An 18398-nucleotide genomic window follows, 5' to 3' on the forward strand; every position below is an offset into this window, starting at 1 on the left:
TTTTCGGTTTTGCTTTTATTTTTTTATTATGATTATTTTTGGTTGTGTACTTTTAGTATAATGTGTGCTTATATCTTCCCAAATCTAATGAATCCCAATTGTTTTCTTTTCAGGACTAAAAATTGGAGAAGAAAAAAAATTTCCCGAAAGAATACCGTACCTGCGGTATAATTTGGAACGCACCTGCAGCGTTTAAGACAAAAAATATGAAAATTTCCCGAGAGAGAAGCGCACCCGCGCTCTATATTTTAGCGCACCCGTGGTAACTGTTGCATAAATTTCCCGAGAGCTAAGCGTACCGGCGCTAACAATGAGACGGCACCCGCGGTCAATGAAGAAAAATTTTTAAGAAATTCCCGAGAGCATACCGCACCCGCGGTCTTTGTTTTACTGCACCCGCGGTGGTTGATTTTAACATCAGAATGGGGCAACATTTACGCATAAACGAAGAACACTTCTTCAAAAATTTCTCCTCCACTTCGAAATTCCTTCACTGAAAACACACTCAACACTCAAAGTTTGTTCTTTCAAGCATAAATTTACCACTCCACACCTACATAACTTCAATTATTCCATCCAATACCCATCTTATTCCACAAATTCAACACAAAACCTAGGGTGTGAAAAGGGGGCTCGAAAATTTTCAACCAAGGATTGAATGGAGCTTTGATTTTGTTCTTCAAGAAACATTTCTACACTCAAGGTGAGCAAATCCATAGTACATTTGTTGAAATTCGAAATTAGTGGTGTTATTGGCTATGGAGAAAAAATTGAATTTTAGTGGAATACATTGTTGATATTGTTGATTGTATTGGTGTGTATATTGTTGAGGTGTTGTTATTGTGGTTAACAAGTTTGGGGGTGTGAAGAATCATCTAGTTTTGTGAATTGGATTGAAAGGGAAGTTGGTGATTTGAAGGTGTTTGATAAAATGCCTTCAAGAAAGAAACAATCCAAGGGTGCATCATCATCTGCAAATTATGATGCAAACAGGTTTTGGGACGAGAAAGCGGAGGAAAACTATGAAAAAATTTTGAACAAAAGCATTATAAAAGAAAGGGGATTTGATCTGAGTTTTCCCCGAACTGAAATTGGATTAATGCTTACTGCTCGGCATTGGGAGGAGTTTGAAAAGCAGCCACAAGATGCTGTCATTTCGTTGGTAAGAGAATTTTATGCTAACCTTAAGGTTAAGCATGAACAATTGAAGGTTTTGGTGCGAGGTAAAATGGTAGCTTTTGATGCACATACTATCAATACGCTGTATGGTATACCTCTATGTATGCATGATGAATATGAAGAATACCGGACTGAGCAAGTTGATTATAATAATATTCTTCAAACAATATGCATAGAGGGAGCGGAGTGGAGAATGAGAGAAGATGTGCATGTCACCCTAGCCAAATCTGATCTGAAAAGAGTTGCCAAAGATTAGTATTCCTTTATTTCTGCTAGGATTAAGCCTACCGAGCATACCACCACCGTCATCAAGGAGAGGGCAATCCTGACTTTTTGCGTCATGACGGGGAAGACAGTTGATTTAGGTCAATTGCTTCAGAGTTCGATGCTTGATTATGCAAAAAGTAACTCTCCTAGTGGACTCCTCCACCCTTCTCTTATCACTGCATTATGCCAGAATGCGGGAGTGACTTGGGCAGTGAATGAAGAATTGTTAAAGCCGAAAAAAAAAATGCCATTGTGGTAGTTCAACCACATAGGGCAGTGAAAGGTGAACAAGCTGCGGCACGTCAAGCTGAAAGGGAATTCAACAGAAGAGCTGCAGAAAGACGTGCCCAGGCTCAAGCTCAGGAACCACAACCACAACCGCAACAAGGAAATATGAGAGCTAGGTTGACCCATTTGGAAGAAGAAATGCGAAATCAACGCCAAGACATGGATGAGTTTCGGTTTAGGACCGATACATTTATGGGATATATGATGGATTTTACGTCTGTCTTGGCTCAGCAATTTCCATCTGCTTCAACCTCTGGTAATCCATTTCCACCTCCTCCACAGTGGCCACCCATATACCACCCGCCGGAGTTCCACCCACCACAAGATGACCCAGATGATGAGGATGGCGATGACCACTGACGGTCGTTGCCCGAGGTATGTGTATTCGTCTAACTTTCATGATCATTTACATCGAGGACGATGCACATATTTAAGTTTGGGGGAGATGTTATTTATTTATTTTATTTTGTGTATTTATTTTTTTTTATTTAGTTTTATTTGAGTGTTTTATTTCCTTTTGAGTTGTTTGCTTGTGTGTTTGTAGTGTCTTAGTCATGAAATTTTTTTTATAACCAATGATGAGAAAAGAAAATTTGTGCATTGAAAAAAAAAAGGGTCATGCATCTCATTCATGATAATCAATCAATTTGAAAAATTTAGAGAACAATCATGACATTTGGTAAGTTTGAGACTTATAATTTCTATACACTCTGCGATTTTCATTTGATATTGAATTAAATTTTTGCAAACACATATATGATTGAGACGATCTTTGATTTTATTTGGGCCTATTTATATTGTTCATAAATATTCAATTGATGCCCTCTTGAGCCTATATGAGAAAAGAATTGTGTTCTTGAAATTTCTTGGAAGCCAATCACTTTTCTTGTGAATATATATGTATTTGGGTGATGCATTGAGACATCACTTTTCACGATGAGTAGATTCTACTTTGTGTTAGTGAATTGAGATTTTGTCTAGAACTATCCAAACAACACTCGAGGCGAAATACAGACAAACTATGATTTAGGAATGATTTAGGTGATTTTTTTGATCGATTGAGTCTTTCAAGCTACCAAATAAAAATAATTTATCATTTGTCACCTCTTTGAGCTTATATGAATTCGAATGGCACACGTTAATATGTGTAAAAGACCTCCATTCGATATCCTTTCAAATATCCCACATTTACTACCCCGTTGAATATCTTAAACATTAATTTCCTACCTTCTCAAGGGAGTAAGAATTCAAAGGATCAAAGAAATGAAAATTCTCCTACAAAAGAAAAGAAAAATGAATGATGTTACATTGAAGAAGTTGGAGAAAAATGAGAGAAAAAATAAAGAGATGAAATGAATTAAAAAAAAAATGGAGATGAAAGAAAGAAATGGAGTTTGCAAAAGAGATAAAATTCAACTTACTCCCTTATTTGAATTCCTAATCTTCATTTGTAGCCATGAGTCAAGGCCTAACATTACAAGCATTGCAAATCCTATTGACCAAGTCATAGTTGTCCAATATACTAGTGGAGAGTGTTTGGGAGGATTTAGCCTATGGACAATCGATAAACACTTCCATTGAGTATGAATCTGAACAATTTTACACACACCTCATTGCATCAAATATTTATTGAGTATTCCTTTCTTGAATGAATATGGCTTTGAACCCAATCTTTACCATAAAGGACCTCTTGATTTGTGTTTGTAAAAATTGAAATCGATTGAGAATGTTTTGAAACATGAGTTGAAGAAATTAGAAGTTAAGAAAATTAACCGATTGCATGATTTTATCCGGATTAAAAATTGGTTGGATTGATTTGACTTGGTCAATAGGATTTGCAATGCTTGTAATGTTAGACCTTGGCTCATGGCTACAAATGAAGATTAAGAATTCAAATAAGGGAGTAAGTTGAATTTTATCTCTTTTGCAAACTCCATTTCTTTCTTTCATCTCCATTTTTTTTTTTTAATTCATTTCATCTCTTTATTTTTTCTCTCATTTTTCTCCAACTTCTTCAATGTAACATCATTCATTTTTCTTTTCTTTTGTAGGAGAATTTTCATTTCTTTGATCCTTTGAATTCTTACTCCCTTGAGAAGGTAGGAAATTAATGTTTAAGATATTCAACGGGGTAGTAAATGTGGGATATTTGAAAGGATATCGAATGGAGGTCTTTTACACATATTAACGTGTGTCATTCGAATTCATATAAGCTCAAAGAGGTGACAAATGATAAATTATTTTTATTTGGTAGCTTGAAAGGCTCAATCGATCAAAAAAATCACCTAAATCATTCCTAAATCATAGTTTGTTTGTATTTCGCCTCGAGTGTTGTTTGGATAGTTCTAGACAAAATCTCAATTCACTAACACAAAGTAGAATCTACTCATCGTGAAAAGTGATGTCTCAATGCATCACCCAAATACATATATATTCACAAGAAAAGTGCTTGGCTTCCAAGAAATTTCAAGAACACAATTCTTTTCTCATATAGGCTCAAGAGGGCATCAATTGAATATTTATGAACAATATAAATAGGCCCAAATAAAATCAAAGATCGCCTCAATCATATATGTGTTTGCAAAAATTTAATTCAATATCAAATGAAAATCGCAGAGTTGTATAAAAATTATAAGTCTCAAACTTACCAAATCTCATGATTGTTCTCTAAATTTTTCAAATTGATTGATTATCATGAATGAGATGCATGACCCTTTTTTTTTTCAATGCACAAATTTTCTTTTCTCATCATTGGCCATAAAAAAAATTTCATGACTAAGACACTACAAACACACAAGCAAACAACTCAAAAGAAAATAAAACACTCAAATAAAACTAAATAAAAAAAAATAAATACACAAAATAAAATAAATAAATAACAAATTGCACTCCAATGTGTTTAGTCCTGGAATGAAAGGCTGGATTTCTTGCGATGTGCAAGGCACTCTGACTATCACAAAACAAAGGAACATTCTCTTGTTTGTGCCCGATCTTCTCCAATAACCTTTTGATCCATGTTGCCTCCTTGTAAGCTTGAGTAGCTGCCATATATTCTGCCTCCGTTGTAGATAACGCCACAATTGTCTGCAGTTTTGAAACCCAGCTTACTGCTCCCCCTGCAAGCGTAAACACATAACCAGTAGTAGATTTCCTCTTATCAGGATCACCTGCATAATCTGAATCGAGATCGACATAGCCCCTGAGTGTAAAATCCGATCCTCCATAACATAATGCAGCATTCGAGGTACCCTTAATGTACCTAAGGATCGTCTTAACAGTGCTCCAATGCTCTCGTCCAGGATTCGCCATATACCGACTAACTGCTCCCACTGCTTGAGCAATGTCCGGTCTTGTACAGATCATAGCGAACCTCAAACTTCCCACTGCTGATGCATATGGTACTCGAGACATCTCCATCCTCTCTGCTTCACTGCTAGGACACATCTCGGAGGATAACTTGAAGTTAACAGGAAGAGGGGTCGATATTGGCTTACTATCTTGCATATTGAAGCGTTGCAAGACTTTCTTCAAATAATTTTTCTAGGAAAGCCAAATCTTTCTGTTACTTCTATCTCGGTGAACTTGCATCCCTAGAATCTTGCATTGCTATCATCCACAAGGATACATCCGAGCTTTGAGTAGCCTCGTGGAAACTCGATGACTCACCATCCTCTGATAATAGACAATATGCAATGTTGCTTTCAGTGACATAATCTGAAAGCCAACCTGGTGGTCTTCTGTCTCGAGTTGACTGTCTCACATTGGAAACCTCAGACTCAACATGCTCTTGTTCTTCGTGCTCTGGTACTGTTTCACAAAAAACCTGACCTTCGTCCGTCTTATTTTCCACCTGAAATATAGTAGTTTCTGAATTCAATGTGCCTTTGTCTCTCTTTACTTTATCTTCCTCGAAGATAGCATCCCTGCTGATGACAAGCTTGTGAACAGTAGGATCCCACAAGCGAAACCCCTTTATTCCATCAGCATAACCCAAGAAGATACATTTTCTGGATTTCGAATCCAACTTTGATCTTTCTTGCTCATTGTACAGAACGTACACAGGACTTCCAAATGTATACAAATGAGAATAATCTGTCGGCTTCCCGGTCCACATCTCCATCGGAGTCTTCAGATCAATCGCCACTGAAGGAGAACGATTGATAATATAACAAGCGGTTTCGACTGCTTCCGCCCAAAATGACTTTTCTAGACCCGCACTCCTCAACATAGCTCTTGTTCTGTCCAACAAGGTCCTGTTCATCCGCTCCGCAACTCCATTCTGCTGAGGTGTGTAAGCCGTCGTAAACTGTCTTTTGATGCCCTCATGTTGACAATATGCATCAAATTCGTCACTGGTATATTCTCCTTCATTGTCAGTCCTCAGACACTTGATTTTCTTTTCAGAATCAAGTTCAACCCGCGCTTTGAAATCTTTGAAGACTTGAAAAACATCTGATTTCTTCTTGATTGGATACACCCAACATCTCCTAGAGAAATCATTAATGAACGAGACAAAGTATCTCGCTCATCCTAGGGATACAACCGGTGCTTGCCAAACATTCGAATGAATCAGCTCCAATATGCTTTTACTCCTGGCAGTAGAAGTGCCAAACTTTAATCTGTGTTGTTTACTGGTAACACAGTGCTCACAAAAAGGTAGTGACACTTTTGTAAGTCCCGGCAGCAGCTTCCGTTCTGAGAAAATTTTCAACCCTCGTTCTGACATATGCCCGAGCTTTCTATGCCATAACACTGTTAATTCTTCTCCTGAACCAATTGATGCAACAGCTAGTTCTGCCTCTTTGTGTGTTTCTCCCAAAAGTACATACAGATTTGCAGCAACCTTTTCCGCCTTCATAACCACAAGCGCGCCATTCACAATTTTCATGATCTCGTTCTCGATACGAGTTTTGCACCCGATGTCATCCAATTGCCCCAAGGACAAAAGATTCTTCGTCAGTCCTTTCACATGTCGTACCTCCTGTATGGTACGAATGGTGCCATCAAACATTTTAATTTTGATAGTACCGACCCCAGCGATTTCCAAGGCATGATCATTTCCCATGAATACGGATCCTCCTGAGACTGGTTCATAATGATCAAACCATTCTCTCCGAGACGTCATGTGCCACGTCGCTCCTGAATCCATAATCCATGTATCACAAAATTTGTGCCTGCCTTCTGCAACAGTTGCTGCTTCGCTGAATAATATTTCATCACTGCCTGAAGTAGTGGCCACATTTCCTTGAGAGCTTTTATCGATACTTGTACACTCTTTCTTGAAGTGCCCTTTACCGCCACATTTAAAGCAGTAAATATTTTTCTTCTTACTTCTCGACTTTGATCTACCTCGCCTTTGGCTCCCACTGGAGTCACGGTCCATAAATCTTCATCTTATTATCGGCAAAGCCTCTGCCTGCTTCGAAGTTACCAACCTGTCTTCCTTATTCTTGCGCCGGCTTTCTTCTCCGAGAACCGCTGTCAAGACATCGTCGAATCTTAGAAAGCCCATAAGAATATTGTTGGTTATGTTGATGATAAGTTGATCATATGAATCTGGTAGACTTTGAAGTAGAAGCTCCGCACGTTCATTTTCCCCTATTTTATGCCCCATGGAAGTGAGTTGGGCAAATAGAGTATTGAGTGTGTTGATATGGTCGGTCATTGATGAAGATTCCGCCATCCGAAGAGTATAAAGCCTTCTCTTTAGGAAAATCATGTTGTGTAGCGACTTGACCTCGTACATCTTTGTCAGAGTATCCCAGATAACTTTTGCTGTTTTTATCTCAGAGATACTTGACAAAACTTCGTCAGCTATAGCCAAGTGTAAATTGGCAACATCATTATCATTCATCTCGTTCCACTTTCCATCATCTGTAATCTCCACCGGTCTATCTCCAATAGCCGCCAAACAATTCTCCTTTCTTAAAACTGCTTGTATCTTTATTTTCCACAGCATAAAATTGCTTCCGTTGAACTTTGTTATCTCATACCTTCCCGCCATTATGTCTACAACAATTTAGTAGACTGGATAAAATTAATCCCGCCTTAAATAAAAAATCTCAAAAAATCTTTTCTGATGTGGAAGATCAGTCTAGGCTGCAACCACAGAGCATACTTAGAATTTTAAGAAATTTTAAACCAAGGCTCTGATACCACTTGTTGGTCCCACGTGCGGAATTTTGAGATAATAAAAACCCGAAAATAAAGAATAAAATGGACACCGAGATTTACGTGGAAAACCCCTAAAAATTATTAGGGTAAAAACCACGGGCAAGATGAAAAGAATTTCATTATAATATTTTGTGGTGTACAACTCACTCACTGTGTTTCCAAAGAGAACACACACTCTCTTAATACAGGAGAACAAAACACCTCACAAATATTATAGAACTAAGCACTCAAATGCTTATAAGATGAGAGAAAACTCGAAGAAGGGATAATTTCAAAATGAAAGGGGGATCTCTATTTATAGATCTTCTTGACCGTGTGAATACGCGTTAAAAACTCGTATTCATATTTCTACGAAATTTCCTTCTGCTGCCAACCCACGTTTTAAAACATGTTGTTCCCACCTCATTTAATTTTTGCCTGTGACTATTCTTGTCGACAATAGATGTGTGTTGTGGGCTCCGGTAACGTTGCTTCACTTTCGGTAATCAATCCATTAAACTTCAAAAAAAGAAAAAGAAAGAGTATATTTTTGTGGCATTTTTTCAATTGTCTTCCATGCAACTGATTGATTGTGGAAGATTTTTAAAGGCTTCGCGTGACTGATAGCATTCCTTTTTGTTGCTTTTCGGTGTTTTAATCACACTTCTAGCATGAACTGCGTGTCTCACAAAAAATCACTTTCGGTTATTAACGAAGTTGATGATTCTTGTTTGTTAGTTTCTGGGCAACTTTTTTCCGGAACTTGCATCGATTCATTGTGTGGAATGATAGAAAGATGAAAACTTTGTTGCTCAATGGTTTGTTCAGGAGCAATGTGGTGATAAACGACACACTAAAGAGAGTCCCATTTGAAAATCAAGATTTTGAACTGTTTTTTAGTATGTTTTTGGGATTTTGATTATTTGAAGCAATTTCTTGATGAGGGTTTGGTTTTTCTTGTGCTGATAAGAGATGAGTTTGAGGCAAAAAGTTGAGAATTTTAGAAGCAGGGGATTGGGTGTGGACTGTGGAGAAGATTGCTGTTGCTGTTAAGTTTTCTAAAGAAATTTCACGAACTGCTTTGAAGTGGTCTCTAACTAATGTGGATCGTGTTAGGCTGCTGGCGGTTATTCCAACTCATAACTCAGGTAAAATATTTATCGTGTCTTCTTTTCATGTAGTCGTTTACATATCGTTATTGGCCATTATGTTTAAATGTCTACTATTGAAAATGGATATCAAAACCTATAATAGTTTGAATTCATGATTCTTTTGTACATAATAGGGTGCTCAAGTCCTCAATGATTTCTTCTACACTATTAGTTCATCAGGCTATTAGGTTTGTTTTTTGTGATTTATATGGATTTACTAATTTCATGAAGTTAGTCCAAGAAATTAGGCTGCACGACATAATGCTATTTTGTTCTTTCATTGGTTCTTGTTTCGAGCAAGCATAAATAGTTTTGCAATACTCATTCGTTGAATCCTATTGAAGCTCTCTTTTTTGGTGTCTTGTGTTCACAGCATCATCCAGGGAGGTATAATTCATGAATGTGTGAGACGTTGACACAACTGTTAAAAATGGTCCAGATATTATCTTATTGCTTTTAGGCTACAGTGAATTAACTTGGAAAATTGTGTTTCACTGAAGTTTCATACCACTTGAGGTTCTAAAACATTTTTTGTGCTTGTATATCTTAACCACTATGCTTTCTTTCTTAGGTAAACAGCAATGGGGTTTTCCAAAAATTGGTAGCGATCTCAGCTGGTAACTGGAGATCAATGCCGGGAATGGTTTTAGATCAGAAGGATCATATTACTGATTTATGCAATTAGATGATGAGTCAACTCCAAGACATTTATGATCCAGAGAAGGTTCTATAATTACCTGGCGTGGTTCTCATTGGTAACAAGTTTGGTGATAACAATGATTTTTGGCATAGGTGAGAGTGAAGATGAAAATGGTTTACAAGTCTAAAGATGGAGTAGTCGCATCTGAAGCCAAAAGAAAACAAACAAAATGGGTTGTATTGGAAAAGTAATATTTAATAAACAGTATCTTTTGCATTGAATGTTTTGATCCAGCACCCGGAAATCAGCAAGAATTTTGTTTAGTATCTTTTTTTATAGTTGCTTAACAGAAGAATGAAAAAGGAAGCACACTTTTGCATGGAGCAGTTTGACTGCAATCTTGTAGTTGTGAAAAACGCCGAGGCACAGGTTCTTCGGTTGATGGAACCAGCCGAGAAGGAAATTAATACACATCCAGACTCAGCATCTTCTATAAAATATCTCGAGGTTAAATTCAACACTGTGAAGGTGCTAAACGTGACTCTAACAAGCAGCCCTGAGCATTCATCTTTCAAGACAACAGTTGACAACATATCTTCAATTTCCAGCTTTTCTGAAATTAATTGGGATTTAACGGTGAAGCAAATTTTACCATCATCATTAGGGGTGACATCGTGACTTTGAAGAATCTGACTCGGAGTCAGCAAGTGAGAATTCAAGCTCTCTTTCAACGAGTATGAGTTCCCAGCAATGGATGGAAGATCAGAGTTCTGCTGACGAATCTTCAAAGCAATCAAATGAAAGTATACAAGGACCAGGCAGTACAGCACAAAGTGAAAGGAATCAAGATTTTCGCGAGAATGTGAGAGAGATTATGTTACTAAATAAAAATGCACCCCACGACCCTCCTTCACTTTGCACGGTATGTCAGCATAAAACACCATCATTTGGGAATCTGCCAAGATTGTTCTCATATGCTGAGCTTGAACAAGCTACTGGTGCATTTTCGAAGGGTAACTTTTTGGCTGAGGGGGAATACGGTTCTGTGCACTGTGGAGTATTACCTGATGGTCTGGTCGTAGCTATGAAGCAACATAAACTGGCTAGTACGCAGGTGATCGTGAATCCTGCTCAGAAGTTCAGGTCCTGAGCTGTCCACAGCATCGTAATGTTTTGATGCAGATTGGATACTGCGTGGAGGACAGAAGACGGTTGTTAATTTATGAGTTCATTTGCAATGGTTCTTTGGACTCTCATCTTTATGGTACTTGGGATACCATGCACCTTCAATTTTTTGGTCACGATATCTTTTGTCTAGTTTTCTGTCAGGAACATAGACTCATGGTGTCTTGATTAAAATCTCAAGTGTTTTGTTTTCATGTTTCTACTGTTCTAATTTAATCAGAACTCATCATAAATATAATTCTTTTGAATTGTACAGTTTCAGCTTTAAAATTGCAAGCCACAGCTATGGGCCCTTGGACTGGACTGCACGCCAAAACATCGGTATTGGAGCTGCTCGAGGGTTGAGATATCTCCACGAGGAGTGCAGAGTTGGCTGTATAGTACTATAGTCCATCTTGACATGCGACCAAACAACATTCTGCTCAGGCACGATTTTGAGCCACTAGTACGTTGTTACGTCTTTTAAACGCGTGAATTTGAACCATCTGTATGTCCAATTATTGACTTTCATGATAAAGGTTGGAGACTTTGGGCTAGCAAGATTGCAACCAGATGGAAATTCGGGAGTAGAAACGAGAATAATTGGAACATTTGGGTACTTGGCTCCAGAATATGCTCATACAGGTCAAGTCTACGAGAAAGCTGGTGTATATTCTTTTGGTGTGGTGCTGACGGGAAGAAAAGCTGTGGATATAAATCGTCCCAAAGGAGAGCAATGCCTCATAGAATAGGTTGGTACTACCCTTAAAAGTTGTGTTACTATTATTTCATCCAAGATTTAAGTGCATTGATGCCATGTTTATCTTCTGTGTTTATTTCTGGATGGAGCAGGCACGTCCTCTGCTCGAAGAGAATGCCTTTTCAAAACTTGTGGATCCACGTTTGAGTGCCTGCTATTTAAAAACTGAGTTTCAGGGCATGATACATGCTACTTCCCTGTGCATACAACGTGACACATACATGAGAGAAGACAAGGAGATGGGTGCCAACAATTCAGCATGTGAGCAATTGCGTTCAAGAATTATAGATACAAGAATCTGTATAGATGTATTTTCTCAAGTATATACACTTTGTCGACCACAGAAATTAATTAATGCTACAATCCCATAAATATTCGATTCTAAAACGGTGAAGAATAAGAAGCAGAAGCTGTCTCTTTTAAATCCACGCTCACATCACCCTCGACACCCTGCTCCTCATCTAAAAACAAATCATTCGTCCTCCTAAACGCTCCATGGAGCACCACCACAACCAACCCCACCGCCAGCCCCGCCAAGAACACAGTCGCATGCGTCAGCAGCAACAAAACCAACGTAGAGATAGACAGAACCGCCAAGATCACACGCTCATCCACTCCATACCCAAAAACCACAACAGGTTCATCTCGAAGGAAATACAGAAAGAGCCACACGCCAATAGTGAAGATGAACACGATGATGGAAACAGGATGCCACAATAGGCTAAGGAAAACCATGAAAAGGATTATGATCACGTAGTTCACCTGGAAATAGGACGCGTTAGTCCTGACACGTTGGAGGGCGACATTGAAGCTTTCGGGCATCGAGCAGGATGCCATTTGTTTCCATGGACGTCGGATTCCGACCCCGGATCTGATATTTTTCCTGGGGTGGGAAAGAAATGGTGAATCTGTCGATGGTGTTGTTGAGATTGTGCCATACGTGGTAGACATCTTGGTAACGTTCCTCGGGGAAAATAAAGGATATACATGAAAAGAGAAATGCATGAGATACTAATTAATCAAAGTTTGCAATCCATCTACTTTCTATCTTTAGCATTGAATAAAATTAGCAAAAAATGAAACGTGTCTGCTTCGTATCGATCGTTCTAGGCATGAATGTGTATATTGAAAAACATATTCAAAAATAGTACATTTAGAGATATAATATTACATATATATGCGGAAAACAAAATCGTTATTGATTCAACCTCCTTAGATTTTTTAAGCTTGATGATACTTTAATAATATTAGACAAAAACTTATGTAAGACGGTCTCACAGGTCATATTTTGTGAGACGGATATCTTATTTGAATCATCCATGAATAAATATTACTTTTTATGCTAAGAGTATTATTTTTTATTGTGAATATCGGTAAGGTTGACCCGTCTCAAAGATAAAGATTCGTGAGATCGTCTCACAAAAGACCTACTCATAATATGATTATTATTTATGCACTTCTTTAAAAATTCCAATTATATATTTACTATCACCACGTATGCAATCTGCATGTATTAAGGTACTACTCATTATTATATGATGATTTATGAAGTTCTGGTTTACCATAGAACATGTGGGGGGAAGTTGTTCTAACAGCAAATTACCTTTTAAATAAGGTACCCCGAAAGAAGCAAGATAAAAGTTCATACGAGTTATGGAAAGGTAGAAGTCCTTCCTACCAATACTTGCGAGTGTGGGGGTGTCTTGCCAAGGTTGCAGTACCCTCTCCAATGAAAGTAAAGATAGGACCAAAAACTGTTGATTGCATTTCATTGGATATGCTCAAAATAGTAGCGCATATCGTTTGCTTGTACATGAATCTCAAATACCTGATATTCACAAGAATACGATAATGGAATCAAGAAATGCTTTGTTCTTTGAACACATGTTTCCATGCAAATCTAAGGAAGAACCAAGTTCATCCAAAAGATTATATGAGACAATTGAAAAAGAACAAGAGCTTGATCAAGATATTGAACCTAGACGTAGCAAGAAAGCTAGGACTGATAAATCATTTGGTCCGGATTTCATCACTTTCATGATGGAAAGTGAACCTCAAAGTTTCAAGGAAGCAATCAGTTCATCTGAGGGACCTCTATGGAAAGAGGCTATCAATTCCGAAATGGAATCCATTTTACAAAACCATACGTGGGAATTAGTAAATCTTCCTCCGGGAAGCAAACCACTAGGCTGTAAATGGGTTTTCAAAAGGAAAATGAAATAAGATGGAACTATAGATAAGTATAAACCCATATTGGTAATTAAAGGTTACCATCAATGTGAAGGACTTGTTTACTTTGACACATATTCTCCTGTATCGAGAATAACATCTATTCGCGTGATACTTGCGATTGCCGCATTTCGAAATCTTGAAGTACACCAAATGGATGTAAAGACAGCTTTTCTAAATAGAGATTTAGAAGAGGAAATTTACATGGAACAACCTGAGGGATTTTCTGCGACTGGGCAAGAAAACAAGGTTTGTAAACTGGTGAAGTCTCTGTATGGCTTAAAATAAGCGCCAAAGCAATTGCACGAAAAATTTGATAAAGCCATGATGGAAAATGGATTTAAATTCAGTGAATGTGACAAATGTGTATACATAAAAAACACTGAAAATGGATATGTCATTTTTGTCTTTACGTAGATGACATACTTATCATTGGTAGTAATGATAAGACGATCAAATCCGCTAAGAAGTTATTGAACTCAAGATTTAACATGAAAGATTTGGGCTTAGCCGATGTAATCCTTGGAATTAAAATTCATAGAACATCAGAAGGGCTAGTTCTAAGTCAGTCACATTATGTTGACAAAATACTTGAGAAATTCAATAATGATGACTCTGCATTGGCCAGAACCCCGATAGATACCAGTCAGCATCTATCAAAGAATCGAGGTGAGAGTATGTCTCAATTAGAATATTCTCGAGTCATTGGAAGTCTGATGTACTTAATGAGTTGTACAAGACCAGACATAGCTTATGTAGTGAGCAAATTGAGTAGATTCACGAGTAATCCAGGAGTTGAACACTGGAAAGCAATTATCATATTGCTAAGATACTTAAGGTACACTCGTGATCATGGGCTGCACTATACCAGATATCCTGCTATTATTAAAGGATACAGCGATGCAAATTGGATATCTGATATGAAAGACTCAAAATCTACAAGTGGATTTGTATTCACTTTGGGAGGTGCAGCAATTGCGTGGAAATCTTCTAAATAAACTGTAATAGCCAGGTCCACAATGGAATCTGAGTTTATAGCTCTCGACAAGTGTGCTGAAGAGGCTGAATGGCTGCGTCACTTATTAGAAGATGTTCCAAGATGGGAAAAACCAGTGCCGGCTATATGCATACATTGTGATAACCAATCTGCGATTGGAAGGGTACAAAATAATATGTATAATGGTAAGTCTAGGCATATACGTCGTAAACATAATACCATTAGACAACTACTCTCAACTGGAGTTATTTCTGTTGACTATGTAAAGTCAAAGGATAATATTGCGGATCCGCTGACCAAGGGGTTAAACAGAGAGTTAGTTGCGAAATCGTCAAGGGGAATGGGGCTCAAGCCTATAGAATAAATTGGTGCGAAGAAAAATAAGAACTAGGTTCAATGGGACAACCTAATCGCACTAATTTAGAGAATCACTGTGAGGGTTATCCCTAGCTCATTCCTATTATGAAACAGTGAATGTTGAGGATAAGCTTACGGCTTTTAATGGTTCTGATGAGAAGAATATAGAATCACCTATGTGAGAGAGAAGTGAGGCCGCTTCGAAGGAATTGTAGGGCTCAATTCTAGACCCTCTCGCAGAACCAGACGTGTGTTCGTGGCCAAAACGAACACAGTCATGAGAATTGAATAGTATCAGGGAGAGTCTTGTGTGAAGTATATTTTAATTTACATAAACGGCAGAACAGTTCAAGGACATCATGTCTACTGATCAGCTAGTAAAGCAAATATATTTCATGAGGGAAGGTTCAAAGAGTAACACATATCTATCCTATGCATGATTCAACTGTAGAACTTTGTCACCAAGATTTGTATCAATTTTCATTCATGTTGGGGATTGTTGGAAAATTTAATAAAATTTAGAGGTTGAATAAAAAATTATGTCTCATGAATGTGGGAGTGTCTTTTGGCTTTCCACATTATTGAGTTAATTGAAGAGTTTTGGCTCTTCATATTCTTGAGTTAATGGAATGATTAATTGAGTTAATTAATCTTGCATGACTCTTGGTGTGCTTTTTGGGCTTATAAATAGTGTGTTCATTTCCTCATTTCATACACATGAAAATTTTATCTCTTTCAAGCACTCTCTTGCATTACATATTGTTATCTTTCCATTTGACCTCCGTTAAATCTCGGTGATAAAGTAAAGGTACGTTTTCAGTTCACCGTAGTAGTGTCTCGTGTTAAGTCACTGCTGGTTGTTCCGTTGTATCCCGAGAAACAGACGTCCGCTGAAACCTCGAAGCACATACCGGATAAGACGAATCTGTTTTAAGGAAACTGTACATGCTATAGGCCTCGGTTTGATTTTGCTTTCTTTTACACAATAGTCATAATGTAAATATCACACTTGTTTCGATTATTGCTTTATCTCTACAAGATCGTTTCTACACTTATGTTTTTAGCAATTTGTTTCTAACACATAGTAAGCGAGGTCATTGGCAACGCGGCCATAGTCAACAAGTTTGCGTTAAATATGCCGGCGCCTGTTGGTTGGGATAATGGAAAAGGTTTTATCCTCGTATTTTCCGAAAAATATTATAATTTTCTTCTCAAAAATAACAATTTGTTTTGAAGAACTTAAAAATTATAATTGTTATCTACTTACTTAATGGGTGTGGAAGTGTTTAATTTGGATACTTGAGAAATATTTAATTAATTTTAAGATATAATTTACCTTTTGAAAAAAATATGCGATATAGTTATAAAATTTTAGAATTTTTTTTTCAATATAACAAAAGTTAAAAACTTTACAGATTCAATTTTAATTATAATTACTAGTAAATATATAAACGTTTTGAAAGAATTATAAATTTTAATTACGACATAAAACTTTTTATCTAAAATTTAATATTTAATGAACTATTTAAAATAGTAAAGATGAAAAAAAATATATCTCTGAAATAGATATTATATTATATATAATTGTTTCATAATTTTTTAGTTTTTTATTTACTGGGAGATATTAGTTTAAAAAATAAGAATTATTATTTTATTAATTAAAAATTTTGTAAAAGTAAAACTGAATTTTAAACATTTTTATGGTCTTCCTTGGACATTTCAAATTTTGTTGGGACCTGATGGAATCTGATCGATCCGCCAAATGTCTTTCTGGATATTTATTGTCCCACGGAATGTGAGAAACAATCGTCTGCTTCTGGAAGAAATCGAGTACTATTTTGGGAAGATATTCTTTTTCTCTGCTAGATGATCAGAACTTCATATGAACGTTTGCTACTTGGTTTTCTGAAAGTGCATCTTTACGGTGAACCCCACTGGCGGCTCTTCCTCCCCTCCCCTTTCTCTGCGTCCACCTGCGACTCTTAATTTTTTCCCTTTCTCGAATAAATGGCGTCGTGCTGAAACAGACTTAAGCTTCTGTTTTACGTATTTTCTCTACTTGCAGGTGCATTTCCGTTCAGTCTGTCGTTCCAAACTTGCTTTCATGAACTCATGTTTATCCTCCAGTCCTGCTTACCTCCTCTACAGACATTATCTCCTTCAATTTTCTGGAAAAAGCTCCTTGCTTCTAGTCATCCGATTCATGACCACTGTGCTTCCAGAGCGTGCTCATATGTCAACAGATTAAGGGCCAAGAATTTGCAGACGCAGATTGAAATGGATGGTTTTGGTGGTGATCAAGATGATGACGACAAGGATGAGTTTACATGGAGTACAGGAGGATTTAGTGGTAGAGAAGACAAAGGAAATGATTATGATAAAGACCTTGAGTTTGCTGATATTATTGGCTCTTATCTCGATAACCTGGAAAAAGCGAGCTCTAGAGTAAGCTTCTACTTTGTCCCAATCAAATTGGTTTGTGTTTTCCTCCTTTCTTTTGTTATTTCCGCGAATGTTTTTGAATCGTTATGACAACAGTGGGATTTCCTTGACTGTTTGTCTAACCTGGCAGTTGGAGGAGAGATTGAGAAGGAAGAAGAACAAAATATAGCATTCAAAAACTGGTTCTGCCAATCCCATGCAAGTGAAATTAACAAGTAAGTTGATGTTCACTTTTGACATTGTTGATAAGACCGAGAAAGTTGTGTTCTTGCTGCTAGAAAAATTAGATTAAATCGGACATTTCAAAATATATGGAGATTGAATGCTGCAACTAGTTGTCCCTGGAGAGCATTATGATATAGGGGGAAATTCGATTGCTAAAGGTATTGTGCCATGTGGCACAAGACTCTCACACAGTCATCATGAATACTAATGTCAACGACAACGAGGTTGGAGGTCAAATTCATTGTAAATCAGTATCTTAATTTTGCATATGACCAACTATGTGTCTAAAATTTTCCCAGTGAGTATTAAGCAAAAAGGGATGAAAAGCGCTCATATTTATAAAATCTTGAACATCGATGGATTCCGTATTAATTAGATCATGCTTCCGCCAGCATTTCTTGTGGAAGTTGCCTCTGAACGTCCATCTAATAAATGACCATGATGATTTTCCAATTGTATTTGTTGTTCTGCTTCACTTTTGCAGATTTACTTTCACGGACTGCATACTATTTGTGCCAATCCTTGTGTTTGATGTTTAAGACTTTC

General features: G+C 37.3%; 1 protein-coding gene and 1 pseudogene across 1 annotated transcript; one reads left to right on the forward strand and one right to left on the reverse strand.

Moving 5' to 3' along the window:
- The first annotated feature begins 1519 nt into the window (after nucleotides 1-1519).
- LOC142538384 (inactive protein kinase SELMODRAFT_444075-like) lies at nucleotides 1520-11986 on the forward strand (annotated as a pseudogene).
- LOC142538385 (PRA1 family protein F3-like) lies at nucleotides 11984-12439 on the reverse strand. The gene has a single exon (XM_075643713.1). The coding sequence runs from the start codon at nucleotides 12437-12439 to the stop codon at nucleotides 11984-11986; it is 456 nt and encodes a 151-aa protein (XP_075499828.1).
- Nucleotides 12440-18398: the final 5959 nt, after the last annotated feature.

The sequence above is a fragment of the Primulina tabacum genome, chromosome 3 (genome assembly GCF_025594145.1).
Source record: "Primulina tabacum isolate GXHZ01 chromosome 3, ASM2559414v2, whole genome shotgun sequence".
Lineage (NCBI taxonomy): Eukaryota > Viridiplantae > Streptophyta > Magnoliopsida > Lamiales > Gesneriaceae > Primulina > Primulina tabacum.